This window comes from Pan paniscus, chromosome 20 (genome assembly GCF_029289425.2).
Source record: "Pan paniscus chromosome 20, NHGRI_mPanPan1-v2.0_pri, whole genome shotgun sequence".
Lineage (NCBI taxonomy): Eukaryota > Metazoa > Chordata > Mammalia > Primates > Hominidae > Pan > Pan paniscus.
In genome coordinates this window covers 40852407-40876698 of record NC_073269.2, presented here as the reverse complement: position 1 = coordinate 40876698, position 24292 = coordinate 40852407, and the positions used below count along the sequence as shown (strand labels likewise).

Genomic DNA, 24292 nt, shown 5'->3' with positions numbered 1-24292 from the left:
TTAGGAGAACACAGTGAGAAGCTCAAGGGGGTGAAACTCAAAAACGTGTGCATGAGCTGTGGAATAAGGCCTGGCTAAATATGTGTATAGGGTGGTGGTTGTGGTAGGGGGGTGGTGCTGGGGCCTCCTAAATTTGAGGAGATGATGAGAGGCATTAGCAATTTTTTATAACCAGACGAAAATAGGTGGAGTCATACTCTTTATTGTAAAGCTGATTTTAAATCAGGGTAGCATGCCAGGAGGAAGATTCGGGCTGACTGGCAATCACCCCCTCTCTGGTCTCTTTCTGGAAGCTTCCCTCATCAGTTCACATTTCCTCATTGTTATTTACCAAGACCACAAATCTCTTGCAGTTTATCATGGTGCACAAACCCACCAGGTATTCATCCAACGTATACTCCATCGACTTTTTAATCCCACATGTACTCAAGGGAGAGTGGGTTTGTGGTTAAGCAGGTACTTGTTTAAGTGGCTTTCGTCATGCCACAGGGCCTCGATGTGGTTGGCTTGGTCAATCATCATCACCTGGTGACAGGCCATGATCAGCCTGTAAACCTCCAGCACTGACCCACCAAATAAGACCCCTATATAATAAAAGTCCCCTTCACCCTCAGGAAAATGGGCTTGGGACTGAGGCTGGCATTCATAGGCAAAGGTGTCCCGATGGAACCCACAGAAGCCAGGATGGATAGTGGCAAACAGGGAAGAGAGGATCTCCACACCCACACGGTTGTTGAACTTCATGTCCACATCTGCACACACAAGGTAATCCACCTCCCCGAGGAAGTGCTGCTGGGAAAAGTTGCTGATCACCTCCATGCGGTGCCTGGTGATGTCCTGCCAGTGGGCATAGCTCTGGACCTGGAGGATGACCATCTGCCGTCCCTCTCAGAGCTTGATGTGTGGAATGTGTCCTGGCTGGTTGGTGAAGTGTAGTAGTTCACCCTATGTCCCCCCATGAAGTGTGTTGTTGTGGGAAGTCAGGGACCCCGAATGGAGGGACTGGCTGGAACTGCAGCAGAGGAACATAAATTGTGAAGATTTCATGGACATTTATCAGTTCCCAAAATTAATACTTTTATAATTTCTTACACCTTTTTTTTTTGTTATTATACTTTAAGTTTTAGGGTACATGTGCACAACGTGCAGGTTTGTTACATATGTATACATGTGCCATGTTGCTGTGCTGCACCCATTAACTCGTCATTTAGCATTAGGTATATCTCCTAATGCTATCCCTCCCCTCTCCCCCAACCCCACAACGTCCCCGGAGTGTGATGTTCCCCTTCCTGTGTCCATGTGTTCTCGTTGTTCAATTCCCACCTGTGAGTGAGAACATGCAGTGTTTGGCTTTTTGTCCTTGCGATAGTTTGCTGAGAATGATGGTTTCCAGTTTCATCCACGTCCCTACAAAGGACATGAACTCATCATTTTTAATGGCTGCATAGTATTCCATTGTGTATATGTGCCACATTTTCTTAATCCAGTCTATCATTGTTGGACATTTGGGTTGGTTCCAAGTCTTTGCTATTGTGAATAGTGCCGCAATAAACATATATGTGCATGTGTCTTTATAGCAGCATGATTTATAGTCCTTTGGGTATATATCCAGTAATGGGATGGCTGGGTCAAATGGTATTTCTAGTTCTAGATCCCTGAGGAATCGCCACACTGACTTCCACAATGGTTGAACTAATTTACAGTCCCACCAACAGTGTAAAAGTGTTCCTATTCCTCCACATCCTCTCCAGCACCTGTTGTTTCCTGACTTTTTAATGATGGCCATTCTAACTGGTGTGAGATGGTATCTCATTGTGGTTTTGATTTGCATTTCTCTGATGGCCAGTGATGATGAGCATATTTTCATGTGTTTTTTGGCTGCATAAATGTCTTCTTTTGAGAAGTGTCTGTTCATGTCCTTTGCCCACTTTTTGATGGGGTTGTTTGTTTTTTTCTTGTAAATTTGTTTGAGTTCATTGTAGATTCTGGATATTAGCCCTTTGTCAGATGAGTAGGTTGTGAAAATTTTCTCCCATTTTGTAGGTTGCCTGTTCACTCTGATGGTAGTTTCTTTTGCTGTGCAGAAGCTCTTGAGTTTAATTAGATCCCATTTGTCAATTTTGGCTTTTGTTGCCATTGCTTTTGGTGTTTTAGACATGAAGTCCTTGCCCATGCCTATGTCCTGAATGGTACTGCCTAGGTTTTCTTCTAGGGTTTTTATGGTTTTAGGTCTAACGTTTAAGTCTTTATTCCATCTTGAATTGATTTTTGTATAAGGTGTAAGGAAGGGATCCAGTTTCAGCTTTCTACATATGGCTAGCCAGTTTTCCCAGCACCATTTATTAAATAGGGAATCCTTTCCCCATTGCTTGTTTTTCTCAGGTTTGTCAAAGATCAGATAGTTGTAGATATGCGGCGTTATTTCTGAGGGCTCTGTTCTGTTCCATTGATCTATAGCTCTGTTTTGGTACCAGTACCATGCTGTTTTGGTTACTGTAGCCTTGTAGTATAGTTTGAAGTCAGGTAGTGTGATGCCTCCAGCTTTGTTCTTTTGGCTTAGGATCGACTTGGCGATGCGGGCTCTTTTTTGGTTCCATATGAACTTTAAAGTAGTTTTTTCCAATTCTGTGAAGAAAGTCATTGGTAGCTTGATGGGGATGGCATTGAATCTGTAAATTACCTCGGGCAATATGGCCATTTTCACGATATTGATTCTTCCTACCCATGAGCATGGAATGTTGTTCCATTTGTTTGTATCCTCTTTTATTTCCTTGAGCAGTGGTTTGTAGTTCTCCTTGAAGAGGTCCTTCACATCCCTTGTAAGTTGGATTCCTAGGTATTTTATTCTCTTTGAAGCAATAGTGAATGGGAGTTCACTCATGATTTGGCTCTCTGTTTGTCTGTTGTTGGTGTGTAAGAATGCTTGTGATTTTTGTACATTGATTTTGTATCCTGAGACTTTGCTGAAGTTGCTTATCAGCTTAAGGAGATTTTGGGCTGAGACAATGGGGTTTTCTAGATATACAATCATGTCGTCTGCAAACAGGGACAATTTGACTTCCTCTTTTCCTAATTGAATACCCTTTATTTCCTTCTCCTGCCTAATTGCCCTGGCCAGAACTTCCAACACTATGTTGAATAGGAGTGGTGAGAGAGGGCATCCCTGTCTTGTGCCAGTTTTCAAAGGGAATGCTTCCAGTTTTTGTCCATTCAGTATGATATTGGCTGTGGGTTTGTCATAGATATCTCTTATTATTTCGAAATACGTCCCATCAATACCTAATTTATTGAGAGTTTTTAGCATGAAGGGTTGTTGAATTTTGTCAAAGGCTTTTTCTGCATCTATTGAGATAATCATGTGGTTTTTGTCTTTGGCTCTGTTTATATGCTGGATTATATTTATTGATTTGCGTATGTTGAACCAGCCTTGCATCCCAGGGATGAAGCCCACTTGATCATGGTGGATAAGCTTTTTGATGTGCTGCTGGATTCGTTTTGCCAGTATTTTATTGAGTATTTTTGCATCAATGTTCATCAAGGATATTGGTCTAAAATTCTCTTTTTTGGTTGTGTCTCTGCCAGGCTTTGGTATTAGAATGATGCTGGCCTCATAAAATGAGTTAGGGAGGATTCCCTCTTTTTCTATTGATTGGAATAGTTTCAGAAGGAATGGTACCAGTTCCTCCTTGTACCTCTGGTAGAATTCGGCTGTGAATCCATCTGGTCCTGGACTCTTTTTGGTTGGTAAGCTATTGATTATTGCCACAATTTCAGCTCCTGTTATTGGTCTATTCAGAGATTCAACTTCTTCCTGGTTTAGTCTTGGGAGAGTGTATGTGTCGAGGAATTTATCCATTTCTTCTAGATTTTCTAGTTTATTTGCGTAGAGGTGTTTGTAGTATTCTCTGATGGTAGTTTGTATTTCTGTGGGATCGGTGGTGATATCCCCTTTATCATTTTTTATTGCGTCTATTTGATTCATCTCTCTTTTTTTCTTTATTAGTCTTGCTAGTGGTCTGTCAATTTTGTTCATCCTTTCAAAAAACCAGCTCCTGGATTCATTAATTTTTTGAAGGGTTTTTTGTGTCTCTATTTCCTTCAGTTCTGCTCTGATTTTAGTTATTTCTTGCCTTCTGCTAGCTTTTGAATGTGTTGGCTCTTGCTTTTCTAGTTCTTTTAATTGTGATGTTAGGGTGTCAATTTTGGATCTTTCCTGCTTTCTCTTGTGGGCATTTAGTGCTATAAATTTCCCTCTACACACTGCTTTGAATGCATCCCAGAGATTCTGGTATGTTGTGTCTTTGCTCTCGTTGGTTTCAAAGAACATCTTTATTTCTGCCTTCATTTCATTATGTACCCAGTAGTCATTCAGGAGCAGGTTGTTCAGTTTCCATGTAGTTGAGCGGTTTTGAGTGAGATTCTTAATCCTGAGTTCTAGTTTGATTGCACTGTGGTCTGAGAGATAGTTTGTTATAATTTCTGTTCTTTTACATTTGCTGAGGAGAGCTTTACTTCCCAGTATGTGGTCAATTTTGGAATAGGTGTGGTGTGGTGCTGAAAAAAATGTATATTCTGTTGATTTGGGGTGGAGAGTTCTGTAGATGTCTATTAGGTCCACTTGGTGCAGAGCTGAGTTCAATTCCTGGGTATCCTTCTTGACTTTCTGTCTCATTGATCTGTCTAATGTTGACAGTGGGGTGTTAAAGTCTCCCATTATTAATGTGTGGGAGTCTAAGTCTCTTTGTAGGTCACTCAGGACTTGCTTTATGAATCTTGGTGCTCCTGTATTGGGTGCATATATATTTAGGATAGTTAGCTCTTCTTGTTGAATTGATCCCTTTACCATTATGTAATGGCCTTGTCTCTTTTGAATTTTGTTGGTTTAAAGTCTGTTTTATCAGAGACTAGGATTGCAACCCCTGCCTTTTTTTGTTTTCCATTGGCTTGGTAGATCTTCCTCCATCCTTTTATTTTGAGCCGATGTGTGTCTCTGCACGTGAGATGGGTTTCCTGAATACAGCACACTGATGGGTCTTGACTCTTTATCCAATTTGCCAGTCTGTGTCTTTTAATTGGAGCATTTAGTACATTGACATTTAAAGTTAATATTGTTATGTGTGAATTTGATCCTGTCATTATGATGTTAGCTGGTTATTTTGCTCGTTAGTTGATGCAGTTTCTTCCTAGTCTCGATGGTCTTCACATTTTGGCATGATTTTGCAGCGGCTGGTACTGGTTGTTCCTTTCCATGTTTAGTGCTTCCTTCAGGAGGTCTTGTAAGGCAGGCCTGGTGGTGACAAAATCTCTCAGCATTTGCGTGTCTGTAAAGTATTTTATTTCTCCTTCACTTATGAAGCTTAGTTTGGCTGGATATGAAATTCTGGGTTGAAAATTCTTTTAAGAATGTTGAATATTGACCCCCACTCTCTTCTGGCTTGTAGGGTTTCTGCCGAGAGATCCTCTGTTAGTCTGATGGGCTTCCCTTTGAGGGTAACCCGACCTTTCTCTCTGGCTGCCCTTAACATTTTTTCCTTCATTTCAACTTTGGTGAATCTGACAATTATGTGTCTTGGAGTTGCTCTTCTCGAGGAGTATCTTTGTGGCGTTCTCTGTATTTCCTGAATCTGAACGTTGGCCTGCCTTGCTAGATTGGGGAAGTTCTCCTGGATAATATCCTGCAGAGTGTTTTCCAACTTGGTTCCATTCTCCCCATCACTTTCAGGTACACCAATCAGACGTAGATTTGGTCTTTTCACATAGTCCCATATTTCTTGGAGGCTTTGCTCATTTCTTTTTATTCTTTTTTCTCTAAACTTCCCTTCTCGCTTCATTTCATTCATTTCATCTTCCATTGCTGATACCCTTTCTTCCAGTTGATCGCATCGGCTCCTGAGGCTTCTGCATTCTTCACGTAGTTCTCGAGCCTTGGTTTTCAGCTCCATCAGCTCCTTTAAGCACTTCTCTGTATTAGTTATTCTAGTTATACATTCTTCTAAATTTTTTTCAAAGTTTTCAACTTCTTTGCCTTTGGTTTGAATGTCTTCCCCTAGCTCAGAGTAATTTGATCGTCTGACGCCTTCTTCTCTGAGCTTGTCAAAGTCATTCTCCATCCAGCTTTGTTCCGTTGCTGGTGAGGAACTGCGTTCCTTTGGAGGAGAGGCGTTCTGCTTTTTAGAGTTTCCAGTTTTTCTGTTCTGTTTTTTCCCCATCTTTGTGGTTTTATCTACTTTTGGTCTTTGATGATGGTGATGTACAGATGGGTTTTTGGTGTGGATGTCCTTTCTGTTTGTTAGTTTTCCTTCTAACAGAGAGGACCCTCAGCTGCAGGTCTGTTGGAATACCCTGCCGTGTGAGGGGTCAGTGTGCCCCTGCTGGGGGGTGCCTCCCAGTTAGGCTGCTCAGGGGTCAGGGGTCAGGGACCCACTTGAGGAGGCAGTCTGCCCGTTCTCAGATCTCCAGCTGCGTGCTGGGAGAACCACTGCTCTCTTCAAAGCTGTCAGACAGGGACATTTAAGTCTGCAGAGGTTACTGCTGTCTTTTAGTTTGTCTGTGCCCTGCCCCCAGAGGTGGAGCCTACTGAGGCAGGCAGGCCTCCTTGAGCTGTGCTGGGCTCCACCCAGTTCGAGCTTCCCTGCTGCTTTGTTTACCTAATCAAGCCTGGGCAATGGCGGGCGCCCCTCCCCCAGCCTCGCTGCCGCCTTGCAGTTTGATCTCAGATTGCTGTGCTAGCAATCAGCGAGACTCCGTGGGGGTAGGACCCTCCGAGCCAGGTGCGGGATATATTCTCGTGGTGCGCCGTTTTTTAAGCCCGTCGGAAAAGCGCAGTATTCGGGTAGGAGTGACCTGATTTTCCAGGTGCCGTCCGTCACCCCTTTCTTTGACTCAGAAAGGGAACTCCCTGACCCCTTGCACTTCCCAAGTGAGGCAATGCCTCGCCCTGCTTCGGCTCGCGCACGGTGCGCGCACCCACTGACCTGTGCCCACTGTCTGGCACTCCCTAGTGAGATGAACCCGGTACCTCAGCTGGAAATGCAGAAATCACCCGTCTTCTGCGTCGCTCACGCTGGGAGCTGTAGACCGGAGCTGTAGACAGGAGCTGTTCCTATTCGGGCATCTTGGCTCCTCCTTGAGTGAGTATCTTAATCCTGAGTTCTAGTTTGATTGCACTGTGTTCTGAGAGACAGTTTGTTATAATTTCTGTTCTTTTACATTTGCTGAGGAGTGCTTCACTTCCAACTGTGTGGTCAATTTTGGAATAGGTGTGGTGTGGTGCTGAGAAGAATGTATATCATTGATCTGGGGTGGAGAGTTCTGTAGATGTCTATTAGGTCCGCATGGTGCAGAGCTGAATTCAATTCCTGGACATCCTTTTAACTTTCCGTCTCATTGATCTGTCTAATGTTGACAGTGGGGTGTTAAAGTCTCCCATTATTATTGTGTGGGAGTCTAAGTCTCTTTGTAGGTCTCTAAGGACTTGCTTTGTGAATCTGGGTGCTCCTGTATTGGGTGCATATATATATTTAGGATAGTTAGCTCTTCCTGTTGAATTGATCCCTTTACCATTATGTAATGGCCTTCTTTGTCTCTTTTGATCTTTGTTGGTTTAAAGTCTGTTTTATCAGAGACTAGAATTGCAGCCCCTGCTTTTTTTTTGTTTTCCATTGGCTTGGTAGATCTTCCTCCATCCCTTTATTTTGAGCCTATGTGTGTCTCTGCACCTGAGATGGGTCTCCTGAATACAGCACACTGATGGGTCTTGACTCTTTATCCAATTTGCCAATCTGTCTGTAGCCATTTACATTTAAGGTTAATATTGTTATGTGTGAATTTTATCCTGTCATGATGATGTTAGCTGGTTATTTTGCTCGTTAGTTGATGCAGTTTCTTCCTAGCATCAATGGTCTTACAATTTGGCATGTTTTCACAGTGGCTGATATCAGTTGTTCCTTTCCATGTTTAGTGCTTCCTTCAGGAGCTCTTGTAGGGCAGGCCTGGTGGTGACAAAATCTCTCAGCATTTGCTTGTCTGTAAAGGATTTTATTTCTCCTTCACTTATGAAGCTTAGTTTGGCTGGATATGAAATTCTGGGTTGAAAATTCTTTTCTTTAAGAATGTCAAATATTGGTCCCCACTCTCTTCTGGCTTGTAGAGTTTCTGCCAAGAGATCTGCTGTTAATCTGATGGGCTTCCCTTTGTGAGTAACCCGACCTTTCTCTCCGGCTGACCTTAACATTTTTTCCTTCATTTCATCTTTGGTGAATCTGATAATTATGTGTCTTGGAGTTGCTCTTCTCGAGGAGTATCTTTGTGGCGTTCTCTGTATTTGCTGAATTTGAATGTTGGCCTGCCTTGCTAGGTTGGGGAAGTTCTCCTTGATAATATCCTGAAGAGTGTTTTCCACTTGATTCCATTCTCCCCATCACTTTCAGGTACACCAATCAGACGTAGATTTGGTCTTTTCACATAGTCCTATATTTCTTGGAGGCTTTGTTCATTTCTTTTTACTCTATTTTCTCTAAACTTCTCTTCTCACTTCATTTCATTCATTTGATCTTCAATCACTGACACCCTTTCTTCCAGTTGATCAAATCAGCTACTGAAGCTTGTGCATGCATCACGTAGTTCTCGTGCCATGGTTTTCAGCTCCATCAGGTCATTTAAGGTCTTCTCTACGCTGTTTATCCTAGTTAGCCATTCATCTAATCTTTTTTCAAGGTTTTTAGCTTCTTTGCCATGGGTTCAAACTTCCTCCTTTAGCTCGGAGGAGTTTGTTATTACCGCTTGTCTGAAGCCTTCTTCTCTCAACTAGTCAAAGTCATTCTCCGTCCAGCTTCATTCCATTGCTGGCGAGGAGCTGCATTCCTTTGAAGGAGAGGAAGCGCTCTGATTTTTAGAATTTTCAGCTTTTCTGCTCTGGTTTCTCCCCATCTTTGTGGTTTTATCGATCTTTGGTCTTTGATGATGGTGACGTTCAGATGGGGTTTTGGTGTGGATGTCCTTTCTGTTTGTTAGTTTTCCTTCTAACAGTCAGGACCTCAGCTGCAGGTCTGTTGGAGTTTGCTGCAGGTCCACCAGTGGAGGCTGCAGAACAGCAAATATTGCAGAACGGCAAATGTTGCTGTCTGATCGTTCCTCTGGAAGCTTCATCTCAGAGGGGCACTGGGCCATATGAGGTGTCAGTCAGCCCCTACTGGGAGGTGCCTCCCAGTTAGGCTACTCGGGGGTCAAGGACCCATTTGAGGAGGCAGTCTGTCCATTCTGACATCTCAAACTCCGTACTGGGAGAACCACTACTCTCTTCAAAGCTCAGTTGGAAATGCAGAAATCACCCGTCTTCTGCATCGCTCACCCTGGGAGCTGTAGACTGGAGCTGTTCCTATTCGGCCATCTTGGAACCCCTCCCAGGTATCCCTTTTATACAGTGATTTCCATTTCTTTAGACAAATATCTAGTAGTGGGATACCTGGATCATATAGTAATTCTATTTTTATTTTTTTTTAGAAACCTCCATACTGTATTAGTAAATGGCTGTACTAATTTACATTCCACCAACAGTGTATAAGAGTTTCCTTTTCTCTGGCTGGGCATGGTGGCTCACTCCTGTAATTCCAGCACTTTGGGAGGCCGACTAGGGCAGGTCACTTGAGGTCAGGAGTTCAAGACCAGCCTGGCCAACATGGTGAAACCCCATCTCTACTAAAATACACACACACAAAAATAGCTGGGTGTGGTGGCAGACACCTGTAATCCCAGCTACTCAGGAGGCTGAGGCAGGATAATCACTTGAACCCAGGAGGCAGGGGTTGCTGTGAGCTGAGTTCACATCATTGTACTCCACCCTGGGCAATAGAGTGAGACTCCGTCTCAAAAAACAAAAAAAAGATTTCCCTTTTCTCTGCAGCGTCACCAGCATTTATTTTTTTCTTTCTTTCAGCCATTCTAACCAGGGTGAGATGACATTTCATTGTGCTTTTGATTTTCATTTCCCTGATGATTAGTGATATTGAGCATTTTTCATATACCTGTTGGTCATTTGTATATCTTCTTTTCAGAAATATCTATTCAATTTATAGACCACCTTTTAGTTGGATGATTTGAGTTTTTGCTGTTGAGTTGTTTGTGTTCCTTGTATACTCTGGATATGTCTCTTGTCAGATGAATAGTTTGCAAAGATTTTCTCCTATTCTACAGGCTGTCTCCTCACTCTGCTGATTGTTTACTTTTCTGGGCAGGAACTTTTCGGTTTAATATATTGCCACTTGTCTATATGTTTGTTGCCTGTGCTTTTGAAGTCTTAGCCATGAAATCTTTGCCTAAACTAATGTCCTAAAGCATTTCTCCTATGTTTTCTTTTAGTGGTTTTCTAGTTTGGGTCTTACAGTCTTTAATCCATTTTTAGTTGATTTTTTGTGTGGTGAGAAATAGGCATCTGGTTTTATTCTTCTGCATATGGATATTCAGTTTTCCCAGCACCATTTATTGAGGACATTTTCCTTTCCCCAATGTATGTTCTTGGCACCTTTGTCAAAAATCAGTTGGTTGTAAATATACGGATTTATGTCTGGGTTCTCTATTGTGTTCCATTAGTCTATGTTTCCCCTTTCATACCAATGCCACTCTGTTTTGGTTTCTATAGCTTTGTTGTATATTTTGAAGTTAGGAAATGTGATGCCTCTACATTTGTCATTTTTGCTCAGCATTGCTTTGGCTATTTGGGATATTTTGGTTCTATATGAATTTTAGAATTCTTTTTCTGTTTCTGTGAAAAATGTCATTGATATTTTGATAGGGATTGCATTGATTCTATAGATTGCTTTGGGTAGTATGCTAATTTTAACATTATTAATTATTCCAATACATGAGCATGGGATGTCTTGACACTTGTTTGTTTCCTTTTCAATTTCTTTCATTGCCTTTTTTTTTTTTTAAGAGATAGGGTCTTGCTATGTTGCCCAGGCTGGATTCAAACTCCTGGGCTCAAGTGATCCTTTCACCTCTGTATCTGGGACTACAGGTGCACCACCACACCAGGCTCATTGCAAGAGATATGGAGAAATATTTCCCTAGGACCTGAGTATTGTTAGATAAGACTGCAGGTTTTTTAGATTACAAATTGCTCCCTGTCAACACTGAGAACCAGATGACAAGTGACAGAGGTACCCATGTGTCCTTAAAAAATTCTTTTGTGGGTATAGATGTAATATATGGGGCCACTACCAACTCAGTACTACTTTACACAAAATGATTGATATGGAATTGTTTGGATAATATGATGTCTTAACTCCAGAAGGTAGAGACTTTGGTTAAGAATTTCAAGGGAGAGATTTCTTTCCTTTTAATTTTTTCCACCAAGATCCAAAGCCTCCACAGATATGCCTTTTCATCATTCTTGCCAGGCAGGTTTTAGTTTTCCTAATTTACTCAATGAATGTGGTGTCTTTCGGAAATCTCCACTTTGTGTAAGAATTGTCAAGCTAATTAAGCCTGTGTGCTTGGTTAGCACCCCTATCTTTATTGAAGCATTTATCACAATAGCTAAGATATGGAATCAATCCTAAATGTCCACCAACAGATAATGGATAAAGAAAATGCATTATGTATACACAATGGAATACTATTCAGTCGTTAAAAAAATAAAACCATGTCATTTGTGGCAAATGGATGAGCCTGGAGAACATTGTGTTAAGCGAAATAAGTCAGGCACAGAAAGATAAATACTACATGTTCTCCCTCAGATGTGGGAACTAAAAGAAATTAGCAAAATGGGCAAAGAAATGAACACAATCTTACATCTTTTAGCAAACTAGGAATTAGAGGATATGTCTTTTGAGTGATTAAGTGCATATGCCACAAACTTTGACTCAATTCCGTGTTGAATACTTTTCCCCTAAGATCAGGGACTGTCAAACTATGTCTACATCTCTACTTTTTCTCAACATTTTACTGGAGGTTGTAGCAAATATAAGGGTAAGAAATAAAAATAAAAGGCATACAGGATAAATAGGAAGAAGCAAAACTCTCTTTGTTCATAGAAAACATGACTGTGAACATAGAATATCCTAAGGAATTTACAAAGAAACTATTAAAAGTAAAGAGTGAATTTAGCAAAGTTCTAGCATACAAGGTGAATATATAAAAATCGACTGTATTTTCCAGTAGTGAATACTGAAAACTAAAATGTAAAAGATACCATTTACAATAGCATACAAAAAACTTATAAAACACATAAGGATAAATTAGTAAATACTGTACAAGACTTATACACTGAAAATCACAAAAGAGGCAAATTTTTCTGTAAAGGACCAGATAGTAAATATTATAGGCTCTGCAGATTGCATGTGGTCTCTGTTACATATTTTCCTCTGTTTTTCTTCCTTTTTTCCTTTCCTCTTTTCTACAAACTTTGAAAACTCTTATCACCATTCTAAGGTTATTGGCATTACAGAAACAGACTGGAAAGAATTCAGCTCATGAATTTGTCATTCCCAACCACAAAATAGTCTCTGAGAGAAAATTAAAGCGTTCTAAAGGCCGGGCGCGGTGGCTCACGCTTTTGGGAAGCCGAGGTAGGTAGATCACCTGAGGTCAGGAGTTCAAGACCAGCCTGACCAACGTGGTGAAACCCAGTGTCTACTAAAAATACAAAATTAGCTGGGCATAGTGGTGCATGCCTGTAGTCCCAGCTACTCGAGAGGCTGAGGCAGGATAATCACTTGAACCCGGGAGGTGGAGGCTATAGGGAGCTGAGATTGCACTATTGCACTCCAGCCTGGGCAACAAGAGTGAAACTCTGTCCAAAAAAAAAAAGAGTTCTAAATATAAGGAACTATTTACCATCCTGATAGAGTACACTATTTGATATCAGTAAATTGCCAATTTCAGCCAGGATCCTAAAAAGTAGGTCTATGGAATTGTCACAAGAGATGTTGGTGTCCTTGGAGCATAAGGCTCTTAAGACAGAGTGTATCTTGCACCTAAGTGGTCTCCTGTCCTGTACCTGGGAGAAGACAGTTCACAGACAGCTGTGTGGTTTGTGCAAGACTCATTTAGCAGAGAAATGCCCAATATGGTTGTGCTGACAGTTGGTGCTCTCCACCCGGCATCTTCTGATGCAGGCAGTGAACACTCTCATGATAGGTGTACATGGTGCTAAGTACCCTAAGGACTATTTAAAAATGTAAATACGTGACACACATGATGAGGCACCACCACTGTCAGGTGGTCAATGGATAAACTCTGGAATCAGACAGTCTGAGTTCAAATCCTGACTCTCCCTTACGCCCACATGGGTGACCTGAGGAAGGCGCAAAGTCCTAAATGCTGTTTGCAATTTGAAAAATTTGTTAAAAGAGGGAAGATCTGCTTGCCTGGAAGGGATGGTATGGGGTGCAGGACCTGGGAAAATTGGGGTGCCAAGTACCCATCTCAGAAACCTTCACAGCCCAGCTGGACTCACATCTCATGCCCATGGACCCACACCTTCCTGGGTGGCCACAGAGAAGATATGCCTGCTCCAAGACTTGAGAGGCCCTAGAGGGATCCCTGGAGGAAACAGTGTGTGGTAACCCTGAGCTACCACATGGGAAGGGGACATTGTGGGGGTAAACTAGTGTCCTCTGCAGAGGTTGCCTGAAAGGAAGAGGTCAGGGCAAATCACGCCCCACACTGCTTGGTCTCTCCTCCCCATCAGAGCACATGTCTTGCAGCTGCAGCCCTGCTGGGCCACCTGGGTGCACCAGTAATGACATAAGACAGAGTTGATCCCTGCTGGCCACACCCCCACCTCTCCTACCCTGACCTCCTGCGAGCCAGGGCCCCTTCCTGGCAGGATCCAGGGCGCTCTGACCTCTGACCTCCAATAACCCCAGAGAAAAGGGCTAGGAGACTCACAGTCACTAGTTGCTGCCCCTAGGTTAGATGCTGAGGAGCCTGCAGACCTGGCAATCTGGGGGTGACAGTTATGTGGGGTCCTATAATACACAGTCCTGGATGCTTTTCCATGTCATCGGGCACACCTGGTGCCAAGCACCTGCAAAGAGCATGAGCTGTCTCAAGCTCTCAAAAGTCCTGCTGGGATTCCCCTTTGTCCTTTGGTGCCTTGTCTTCCCTCTCTGCTTTAGCACACCCTTTCTCTGGTGTGTGTTCCAATGACATGTCACAAACATCCAGCATGGTTTGCCTTGGAGGAACATGCAGCTAGGAGACCTCTCCAAATTTCTTACTAGACTCTCAGTGTCAGACAGCACACAAACTGCTCTTCACGGACAACTTCCTCAGTAAGCCTCACCCCGCCTGGCCCCCAGGCCACCATCCTCCTTTTTCTCCCTGCCCTCTCTGTTCCTGCTTCTGGCAGGAATCCTCCTGCTGCACCTGTGCATCTTCTGAAAACAGTTCCTGGGAGCAACACGGTCACCTTTACCCCCTCGGTTTATATCACCCCTGAGAGGCCTTATGCAACCCGGCAAGCTCAGTGTTTACATCAGAAGGGGGCCTCCCCTTGGTGTCACGCCAGGGCTCTCAGAAAGACAGCACTGTATGCTTGCACCTCAAAGAAGTGCAGCCACTTAGGAAAAGTACTGATCCTACCTGCAGGGGTAAACTGACTTCTCTTCCTGTCGCTATCTGAGCGACATCTGCGCTCCTTCAATAGCAGGAGCGCTATATGGGCCATCTGATTACTCCCCTGATCCTTGCTTAGAAGAGACTGAGGGCCGGGCATGGTGTCTCACGCCTGTAATCCCAGCACTTTGGGAGGCCGAGGCGTGCAGATCACCTGAGGTCAGGAGTTCAAGACCAGCCTGGCCAACATGGTGAAACCCCATCTCTACTAAAAATACAAAAATTAGCTGGGCGTGGTTGCGCACACCTGTAGTCCCAGCTACTCGGGAGGCTGAGGCAGGAGAATCACTTGGATCCAGGAGACGGAGGTTTGCTTGAACCCAGGAGGCAGAGGCGGAGGCAGAAGAATCGCTTGAACCTGAGAGGTGGAGGCCTGAGGCAGGAGAATGGCATGAACCCTGGAGGCGGAGCTTGCAGTGAGCCAAGATCGCGCCACTGCACTCCAGCCTGGGCGACAGAGCGAAACTCCGTCTCAAAAAAAAAGGGGATCAAGAGAAAGGGCCACTGCAGCAGTGCCATGCACCATCAATATCTAAGCCCCTTTGGGTGGTGGCAGGTTTGCAGTCATTGTGTCTGTCCCAAACCCTGGCTCCTTGTCAGGGGTCATTGAAATCTGCAGAAGGGCTGACAACACTCAGAACCACAACTTATTCTAGGAGGGGCTTAGACCTGAGCACCAGGTCTTGCCTGCCTATAGCATCCCTGTTGCAATGAGGGAAGATCAGCTCTACGGAGCAGAAATCTGTTTTGGGAGCCCTTTCCTTCCTGGCTACAGAGTGACTGAGGCCCACCCAGCCAAAGCATACCTGTTACTATTGAAGGAGATAACATCCTAAGAAGGAGCATGTATCAGAATAAACTTCTGTTCCTCCTTGTGTTCGGATCACCCGGGTCCCATCCTGCTAGAGCGCATCAGTTGGACGGGTATCTCTATAACGGTGCTGGAGATAATTCTGTTGCTGTCTATAGTCAGACCACCTGGGACACACCTGGCCAGAATGCATCGGTAGCCTTGAGGGTTCCAACACCACACCTGTGCTTAGAGGCCCTCTTGTGTCCGCCTACATGCAAAGCACCTGGGCTCCACTTGTTCAGAGCACATGTGTTGCAATGGGAGGGCACAGCACAACTGTGACAGAGTCCTCTTTCTGCACCTCGTCAGAGCATTTGGGGCCCACCTGGCTAATAAACACATGTTCCCACTTTCTATCAGGCACCCACGGGAGCACATGTGCTACTGTTGGAGGGGCTGACACCACACTTGTGGTTGGAGATGCTACTGTTTATGAATCCAGTTCAGAGCACCACGGACCTTCCAGCCCTGGGCATAGATTGGTACAGTGGGAGGGGACACCACCATACCTGTGTTTGGGAACATTTCCATACCCACCATCATTCAGAGAACCTGGGATGCTTATGGCCAGAGCACTGTTGTAGCCAGAGGAGGGCAACATCATAAACTTAGAGGAAGACACTTGTAGTGTCCCTTTCAGTCCAAACTCCTGGAGCGTAAGCCAGGGAGCCTACCCCTTTTGACTTTGTAGGAGCCAACATCACTGAGAAAATACTTGTGCTTCAGGTGGAGTAAATGTCCCTCTGTGGTGGGCACAGCAAATGGCAGCCTTGTTTTTGGTCCTTGCCCCCAAGCCCCCAAGCCCCCGTCGCCTGCCCAGGTCTTCACAGAAGATGGAAGTACTGGATTGCCAACCTACTCATTTTTCTCTAGTGAAAGAACCAGGAACTCAGTGCCTAAGAAGCAAAATCTTCTTGTAGAAATGGCAGTGGGTGGCCACTGTCCACCATGAAAGAACCTTACTCTGCTGGAAAGGCTCAACCCATTCTAATTATGTCAAACTCAACCTGCTCTTCCTCCTCCTCTAGCAAGCTTGAAGGTGAGCACCTCGAAGGGCTTCTTTTTATGTTGAAAGGCACGGGTTTGGATGGCGGTTCATCAGAGGTCAATACCCCAGTTTGAGAAAGTCCACTGTGGGGAGGAAAGAGAGACTTGTAAGTACCAACTGTGCTCCACTCTGGTTTTGTCTGTAAGCCTGGAAGACTCAAGCTCTGGGACAGTTTCCTTCTAGTCTTGGGACTGGTAGCACCTCCAGCAACTCCCACCCCGCTGCGGGCAAGCTGTTCCTTTTCTTTTAACCTATTTGTCTCCATGGTCCTTTTACTTGCTTTTCCGGATTAAATATCTAAAGCCTCCTTCATGTTCATGAGTCTCTGCTCTGGGGTCTTCACTTTTAGGCCAGTCTAGAAGGAAGGATGCCTTCTATGAATGGTGACAGGTTGAGCCAGACTTGACATTTCAAAGTTTTCTGTGGCTCAGCTAATGTGATATGGAAGTAGCACACTCTAGGACTGTTTGTGCTGACTTCTGACGTCTCTGATGAGAGTGTGAGGATATCAGCCCAGGAGGAGGCGAGGTCCAGAGAAAAAGAGACCAGGACATGCCCTTGCCACCTCCCTCTGTGCTTCCCCTACACCATCTGACCTCCCCAAAAGTCAGATCCTCCCTGCTGTGTGAACCACACTTTACTGTTTTCGTCTTTTAAAAATGTTTGAATATCTTTTCTGTGTGTTTTTTTTAAAAAATTAGATTGGGGCCAGGCATTCCACCGTGAAATACAAATAAAACCCTGAGGCCGGTTGAGGTGGCTCACGCTTGTAATCCCAGCACTTTGGGAGGCCGAGGTGGGGTGGATCACCTGAGGTCAGGAGTTCAAGACCAGTCTGGCCAACATGGTGAAACCCCATCTCTACAAAAATACAAAAATTAGCCGGGCATGGTGCCATGTGCCTATAATCCCAGCTACTCGTGAGGCTGAGGCAGAATTGCTTGAACCCTGGAGGTGGAGGTTGCAGTGAGCCAAGATCGTGCCACTGCACTCCAGCCTGGGTGACAGAGCGAGACTCCGTCTCAGAAAAATAAACAAACAAATAAATAATAAAACCCTGAGCCCTCTGACTGACTGAACAGACCCCTCTTGGCCAAGGTGACCCCCAAAAAACTAAAAACTAAGTTTCCCGGCCATAAGGAGATGGGAAATTGCGCCTCCGTATACCCCTTCCTCACTGTTACCAGGGTTTTTTTTTGTTTGTTTCCTAAATTAAACAGAAACAAGCCCTGGAAAAACAAAGAATGGAACACCCTTCCACTGACTTCAACCAACTGCCTGCTGATGCGGCCTGACTCCCAGCCATTTTTGCAGTTTTGAAGTGACAAACTGACTAGGCTACAAAGTATTCAACCATGGGCCGGTTCTGGCTGGTTCACCGAGGCTGTGTACAAAGTGTCTTCGTGTCCTGTGTTTCACCTTTTAACATACAGAGCCTAATTTTACTGCACTTTAATGTTAATTCTCCACTCGAAGGTGAACATGGGATGTATGTAACACATATGTTTGCTTATCAAGCACACATATGACCCCCTTTCATGAATATTCATAGTTCCCCCTGTGACCTGTTGAATATGTCTGTTTAGCCAACCTGTTTGGCATAAAACTCCTATCCCACCCTATCTCCCTCAAAGTACCTGTTTGTGGTCTCAGCTGGAGGTGCCACTTCCCAGCCTGCAGTTTGCAACCCTTCCCAAGAAATAAAGTCTTCCTTTCCAAGTTTACGGGTCTCATATTTTTAGTTGACACCCCCAAGTTGGTGCTTCACATGGAGAGGATAGGTTTGGCATCCAGCCTCTTGGGCCTGCAAGAACAATGAAAGAAAGAGCTCATGCCACTGGGTAATTACTGAAACATTTTAAGTCTAGGATAAAATATATGACTCAAAAGTTGTTATCATACTCCTTTAAAAAGTCCTGCAAAAAATTATTTTCAGGCCGGGCGCAGTAGCTCATGCCTGTAATCCCAGCACTTTGGGAGGCCAAGGAGGGTGGATCACCTGAGGTCAGGAGTTTGAGACCAGCCTGGCCAACATGGTGAAACCCCATCTCTACTAAAAATACAAAAAATTAGCTGGGTGTGGTGGTGGGTGACTGTAATCCCACCTACTCAGGAGTCTGAGGCAGGAGAATTGCTTGAACCCGGGAGGCAGAGGTTGCAGAGAGCCGAGATCGCACCACCGCACTACAGTCTGGGCAACAAGAGCGAAACTCCCTCTCAAAAAGGAAAAAAATGAAAGAAAAATAAATTATTTTCAAGTAAGTACCTGGATTGGGCCTATGTGGGAAAAGATACAGTTTGTCCCTGTTTAAACCACTAAAATCTCAAGTTGCAAAAGTTGACACTCCACCCAACCCATGGCTGATCATAGAGTCAGGCTGATTCTAAACTAGACTTCATTGTTGAAAATTCTATAATTCCTAAGGCATTTTATAACCCAGGAAAACCACCTTCAGATGGAGGAAAGAGGGAAAACCCAAGAATTTCTGCCAGCTTCTTATGTATTATTTTATTAAACATTTACTTAGTGATGAACCTGCACTAGACACTGTGCTAGTCACTGGTGAGATAGGGTTCAAAGACATTTCTTGACCTACAAGAACTTACATTCTAGTAGGAGAGACAGATGCATATCAAAAATTTAAATAGGACTTCGTGCTAGGGATCGGAGAGCAGGTAAGAAGGACATAGTATTAAATACAGGAGAGAAGGAACTTTAATTGCACCTCAAGAAGCAGGAGGAAGCCTCTAGGTAGAGTGGGGCTATTTTCACATCAAGGAAATATTATGTGAAAAGTCAAGGAAGCCAGAGAGGCTGTGAGCCTGTGGGACACAAGGAAGGTAGTCAGGTGCAGCTGGAGAATGAAGTCAAGTCTGGGGTGTACGGCTGTAATGATCAGCAGGGGCCAGATAACAGACAAATTAATGTATCATGATGGGCACTTGTCGGTCATCCTGAAAGTATGCAGAGTCACGAAAGAAGTGAAAGCAAAGAAGTGAAATGATGATATGTAGCTTTTAGAAACATTCTTGTACTTCCTTGGAAGGAAGAATCCAATGGGTGCTAGAACAGAGGTAAAGGGGCTCCGGGGGTTCTTTGGCCAAAGCAAAGATGAGACCATGAGCTCCCGTTCTAGAGGAGCTGAGAGTGGCTGGAGAGGAAGTAGCAGAAGAGGGAAGTGAGATGAGTAACTGCCACACACGACCAGGGTGACTGTAGCCACTTGCCTTAGACAAATGGACATGCATTGTTTTCGTAGGGTGAGTTCAGTTTTCAATAGTGTTCGGTTTTTAATAGTGTGAAACCCTGTGGATGAATGAGTAATATTCAGAAGGCAGTTGACTCATTTATTTGTCAATTTGCCATATTTATTGAGCATCTGGGATGAGCTGGGACCTATTATAAGTAGCAGCAAAAATGTAAGCAGAGCTTACATTCGAGTTGGGGGGGGGAGAAAATAAACAACAATCGTAATCACACGTAAATGATGTGGCAGTTTAGCTGGTAACACATGTTATGAAGAATAAAATTGCCTATGGAGGTTTGACACTTGGAGTAAGGAGAAGCAGAAGTCTCAATGTGCACGTGGAAGACAGGACAACCTCACTAGGAAGGTGAGTTTTGAGCAAGGTCTAGAAGGGGGCCATCAAGTGACCCACACAGACACGTGAGGGAAGAACACTGGAAACAGCAGAAGTAGCCACTGCAAAGGATCGAAGGGAGGATGCCTGGCATCCTCGTGGGGCAGTCAGTAAGCTGACGGGGCTGCGGTCAGCACGAGAGAGAGTGGGGGTGAGGAGAGCAGAGAGGGATGGGGACACACAAAATAGGGAGGGCCTTGTAGGTTGTCATTATAAAGTGATGACATCCTCAGAGATGGGAATGACTGGAGGGCTTAAAGCATAGGACAGCATGATCTGCCGTAGATTTTAAGCGGATGATTTTGGTTGCTCGGATGAGCACGGAGGCTGAGAGACCAGTCAGGAGGCTGAGCCCCTAAGGTGGAGGGTAATGACGGCTTGGACACACAACAACAGTGGGGGGCATGAGAAGTGGATTGTGCACATTCACTTTGGATTGTGTACATGTATCAAAGTATTGTTGTGGAATTGAATGATGGGAGTGTATGTGAGAGAAAGGGTCCAGGAATTTGCTGTTCTGGGAGGGGGAAATTTTTTCTCATTAATGAATACTTGATCACAGGGACTATGGAAACAAATCACACAGATGGCATCCAAAAATAAGAAGGGAAGTTTGGGCGCGGTGGCTCATGCCTGTAATCCCAGCATTTTGGGAGGCCAGGGGGGTGGATTGCTTGAGCCCAGGAGTTTAAGACCATTCTGGGAAACATGGCAAAACTCCATCTCTACAAAAAAATACAAAAATTAGCCGGGCGTGGTGGCATGCACCTATAGTTCCAGCTACTCAGGAGGCTGAGGCAGGAGGATCAATTGAGCCCAGGAGGTGGAAGTTGTAGTGAGCCATGATTGTGCCACTGCACTCCAGCTTCGGTGATAGCAAGACCCTGTCTCAAAAAAAATAAGAAGGGAGAAAACAGAGGGATGATGGATGGACTCCTCTTCCTCTTTCTCCTCCACAAACATGCGGTTGAGATCGAAGACCATTGGCTGTGTGTATGGGAGAAATGCTGACGTCTTCACCTCAGACAGTTATGAAAACAAATTCCAGATGGATTCAAAAAACAAGATTTTCAAAAAATCATAAACGTCTTAGAACAAAATGTAAGAGACCCTGATTAATCCCTTGGGCTACAAAGGAGTTTTTAAGAATAGAAAGATTATAAAATAAGATACTGAGAAATGAGATTGCCTCAAAAGAAAATTTATTATCTGGAAACCATAAACAAGATTAACAGAAAAACCACAGACTTAAAACTTTTGCCCCAAAAGTATTTAATTCAGAAAATAAATAGGCAAGCCATAAGCTATAAACTGGGGAAATTATTGGCAAAACATATATCTAGCAAAGGACAAGTGTGCAAGATCTATAAAGAACTCCTACAGGTCAACTATAAAATGCCCAGCCACATAATAAATGGGCAAAATATTTGAACAATTCTCCTATAAAGAAGCATCATAAAACAAGCACACGTAAAAGTATTCAACATCATTTGTCATTAGAGAAATGAAAATTTAAAACAACAATACACCACTACACAGCCACCGAAATGGATAAAGTTTAAAAGGTATCCAACCCAGGTATCCAAATGTTGGCAGGCATATGGAGTACCTGGAACTCTTCTTCATTTCTGGAGAGGATATAAAATTGTAAAACCACTTTGGAAAAAAGTTCATATGGTTTCTCAGAAAACTACACATATATCTAGTCTGACTGAGCAATTTCATTCCTAAGTATTAACCCGAGAGAAATAAAAACACATGGACACAGAATCACTTGCACCAGAAAAGTTCACAGCAGCCTTATTCATAATATGTAAAACCTGGAAGTACCTCAGATGTCTATTTATATAGAAAGCAAAAACAAACCATGGTGCATTCATACTCAGATATCAAAGTGAATGAATTCCTGATAACAGGCAACATGGATGGATCACAGAAACATGATGCTGAATGAAAGACTCCTTAAGGCTTAAGAACAGTGCATAATGTATGCTCCCATTTATATGAAATTATGGAGCAGCCCAAACCTGTAATGAAAACAATTCCTGCAGCATTGAAGAGAGGGATGTCTTCGTTCATTTTTGTGTTGCTATAAAAAGAATACCTGAGGCTGGGTAATTTATAAAGAAAAGAGGTTTCTTTGGCTCACAGTCCTGCAGGCTGTATAAGAAGGATGATGCCAGGATCTGCTTCTGGTGAGGGCCTTAGGCTGGCAAAGAGGAGCTGGCATGTGCAAAGATCACTAGGCAAGAGAAGAAGCGAGAGAGGAGGGGAGGAAGGTGCCAGGCTGTTTTTAACAATCAGCTCTTGCAGGGCTTAATAGAGTGAGAACTCACTCATCACTGTGAGGAAAGCTCCAAGACATCATGGGGGCTCCAACCCCATGACCCAAACACTTACCATCAGGCTCCACCTCTAACACTGGAGATCACATTGCAACATGAGATTTGGAGGGGACAAACAAACCAAACTATAGCATGGGGGAGTCAGATGTGGGGGGTCAGGGCAGCCCCTCCCATAAGTGATCTCACAGGGTGAAGATGTGAGCTGTTGTCTCCCTGTGCTGACCAATCTGCTCTGGAGAAAGGGGATCTGACTGATCTGACAGGGTCAGGGTCCCAGTGTTCCACACATAGGTCCCAGGAGTTGGAGTTTCATCGCACATGAACTTCTCATCAGGGTATATTGCAACAGACAAGGTCTGCATGTTAGCAAGCCTTCTCTGCATCTAAGCTTACTTGCTGCTTTGTCTTTCTTCCTGCCTTACCCCCTGCCCAGCACCCCCACTGCTTGCCTTCCTATTATCCACCATACCCCTTCCTTAGCATTAATCTTTTCTAAATGAATTGTCTAAAATATATTACAAACTACCATAGCAGTTATGAACAAAAGTTTTGGAGATGGAGAGTGGCAATAATTGTACATCAATATAAATGTACTTATTGCCAGTGAGTTGTGCATTTAAAAATTGTTAAAATGGTAAATTTTATGTTGTTTATACACAATATAAAACCATTATGCTACACAAGTGAGCCCAGCCACAAAGAACCACATAGTCTATCTCTGCCCTAATTATCGTCAATTTCATCTACTGCAATAGCAGTTGCCTATAAAACAATCAACGATATTAGCATGACGTTGTGACTGCCTTTGCATCAAATGTTTTTTTTCGGATAAACCTTTTGGAGGTAAAATTTACATGAAAAATGCATCTGTTTTATGTTCGCTAAGTTTTAACAAATGTGTACACTCAAGGCCCCACCACAATTCAGGTACAGATCATTTCCATCATCCTAAAAAATCCCCTTATGCTCCTTTGTTGTTAGTTCCTCCGCATATCTAACCACAAACAACCATTTATCCGCTTTCTGACATTTCATATTAATCTTGCTATTTCTAAAATTTGTTATACACAGAATCAGAGTATGCAGTTTTGGGTGTGGGTACTTGATAAGCATAATGGTTTTGAGATGTGTCTGTGTTGTTGAATAAATGTCAGGTTCATTCTACTCTATTTCCCAGTAGTACCCCATGTTCATAGTGGAATCATCCACAATAGCCAAAAGCTGGAAGCAACCCAGGTATCCAGCAATGTAGGAATGGGGAAACAAAACATACAATGGCATATTATTCAGCCTCAAAAGGAAGGAAATTCTAATACATGCTACAATATGGATAAAACCTGAAAAAAAACTATGCCAGGTAAAACAACCTGGACATAGAAGGACAAAGGTGTCATTCTACTTATATGATATACCTGGAATAGGCAAATTCATAGAGACAGAATAGTGGTTACCAGAGCTGTGGGGAATGTGTGCTGGGGAGTTATTGTTTAATAGGTACAGAGTTTCAACTTAGGATGATGAAAAAGTTCTGGAGATGAATAGTGGCGATGGTTATACAACAATATAAATGTACTAAATGCCAGTGAATTGTACATTTAGAAATTGTTAAAATGGTAAATTTTGTGTTATGTATATGCCATATAAAACTATTATAATACATGAATGAATCCGGCCAGAAGGAACCACATAGTCTATGGTTTCATACAGGAAATGTCCAGAGTAGGTAAACTCAAAGACAGAAAGTCGATTAATGCTTGCCTAGAACTGGGAGGTGTGGGGGTATTA

General features: G+C 43.5%; 1 protein-coding gene across 1 annotated transcript; it reads right to left on the bottom strand.

The window, feature by feature from the left end:
* Positions 1-426: 426 nt before the first annotated feature.
* Positions 427-876, bottom strand: LOC129394836 (histo-blood group ABO system transferase 2-like). Its single transcript, XM_055104383.2, has one exon. The coding sequence runs from the start codon at positions 874-876 to the stop codon at positions 427-429; it is 450 nt and encodes a 149-aa protein (XP_054960358.1).
* Positions 877-24292: the final 23416 nt, after the last annotated feature.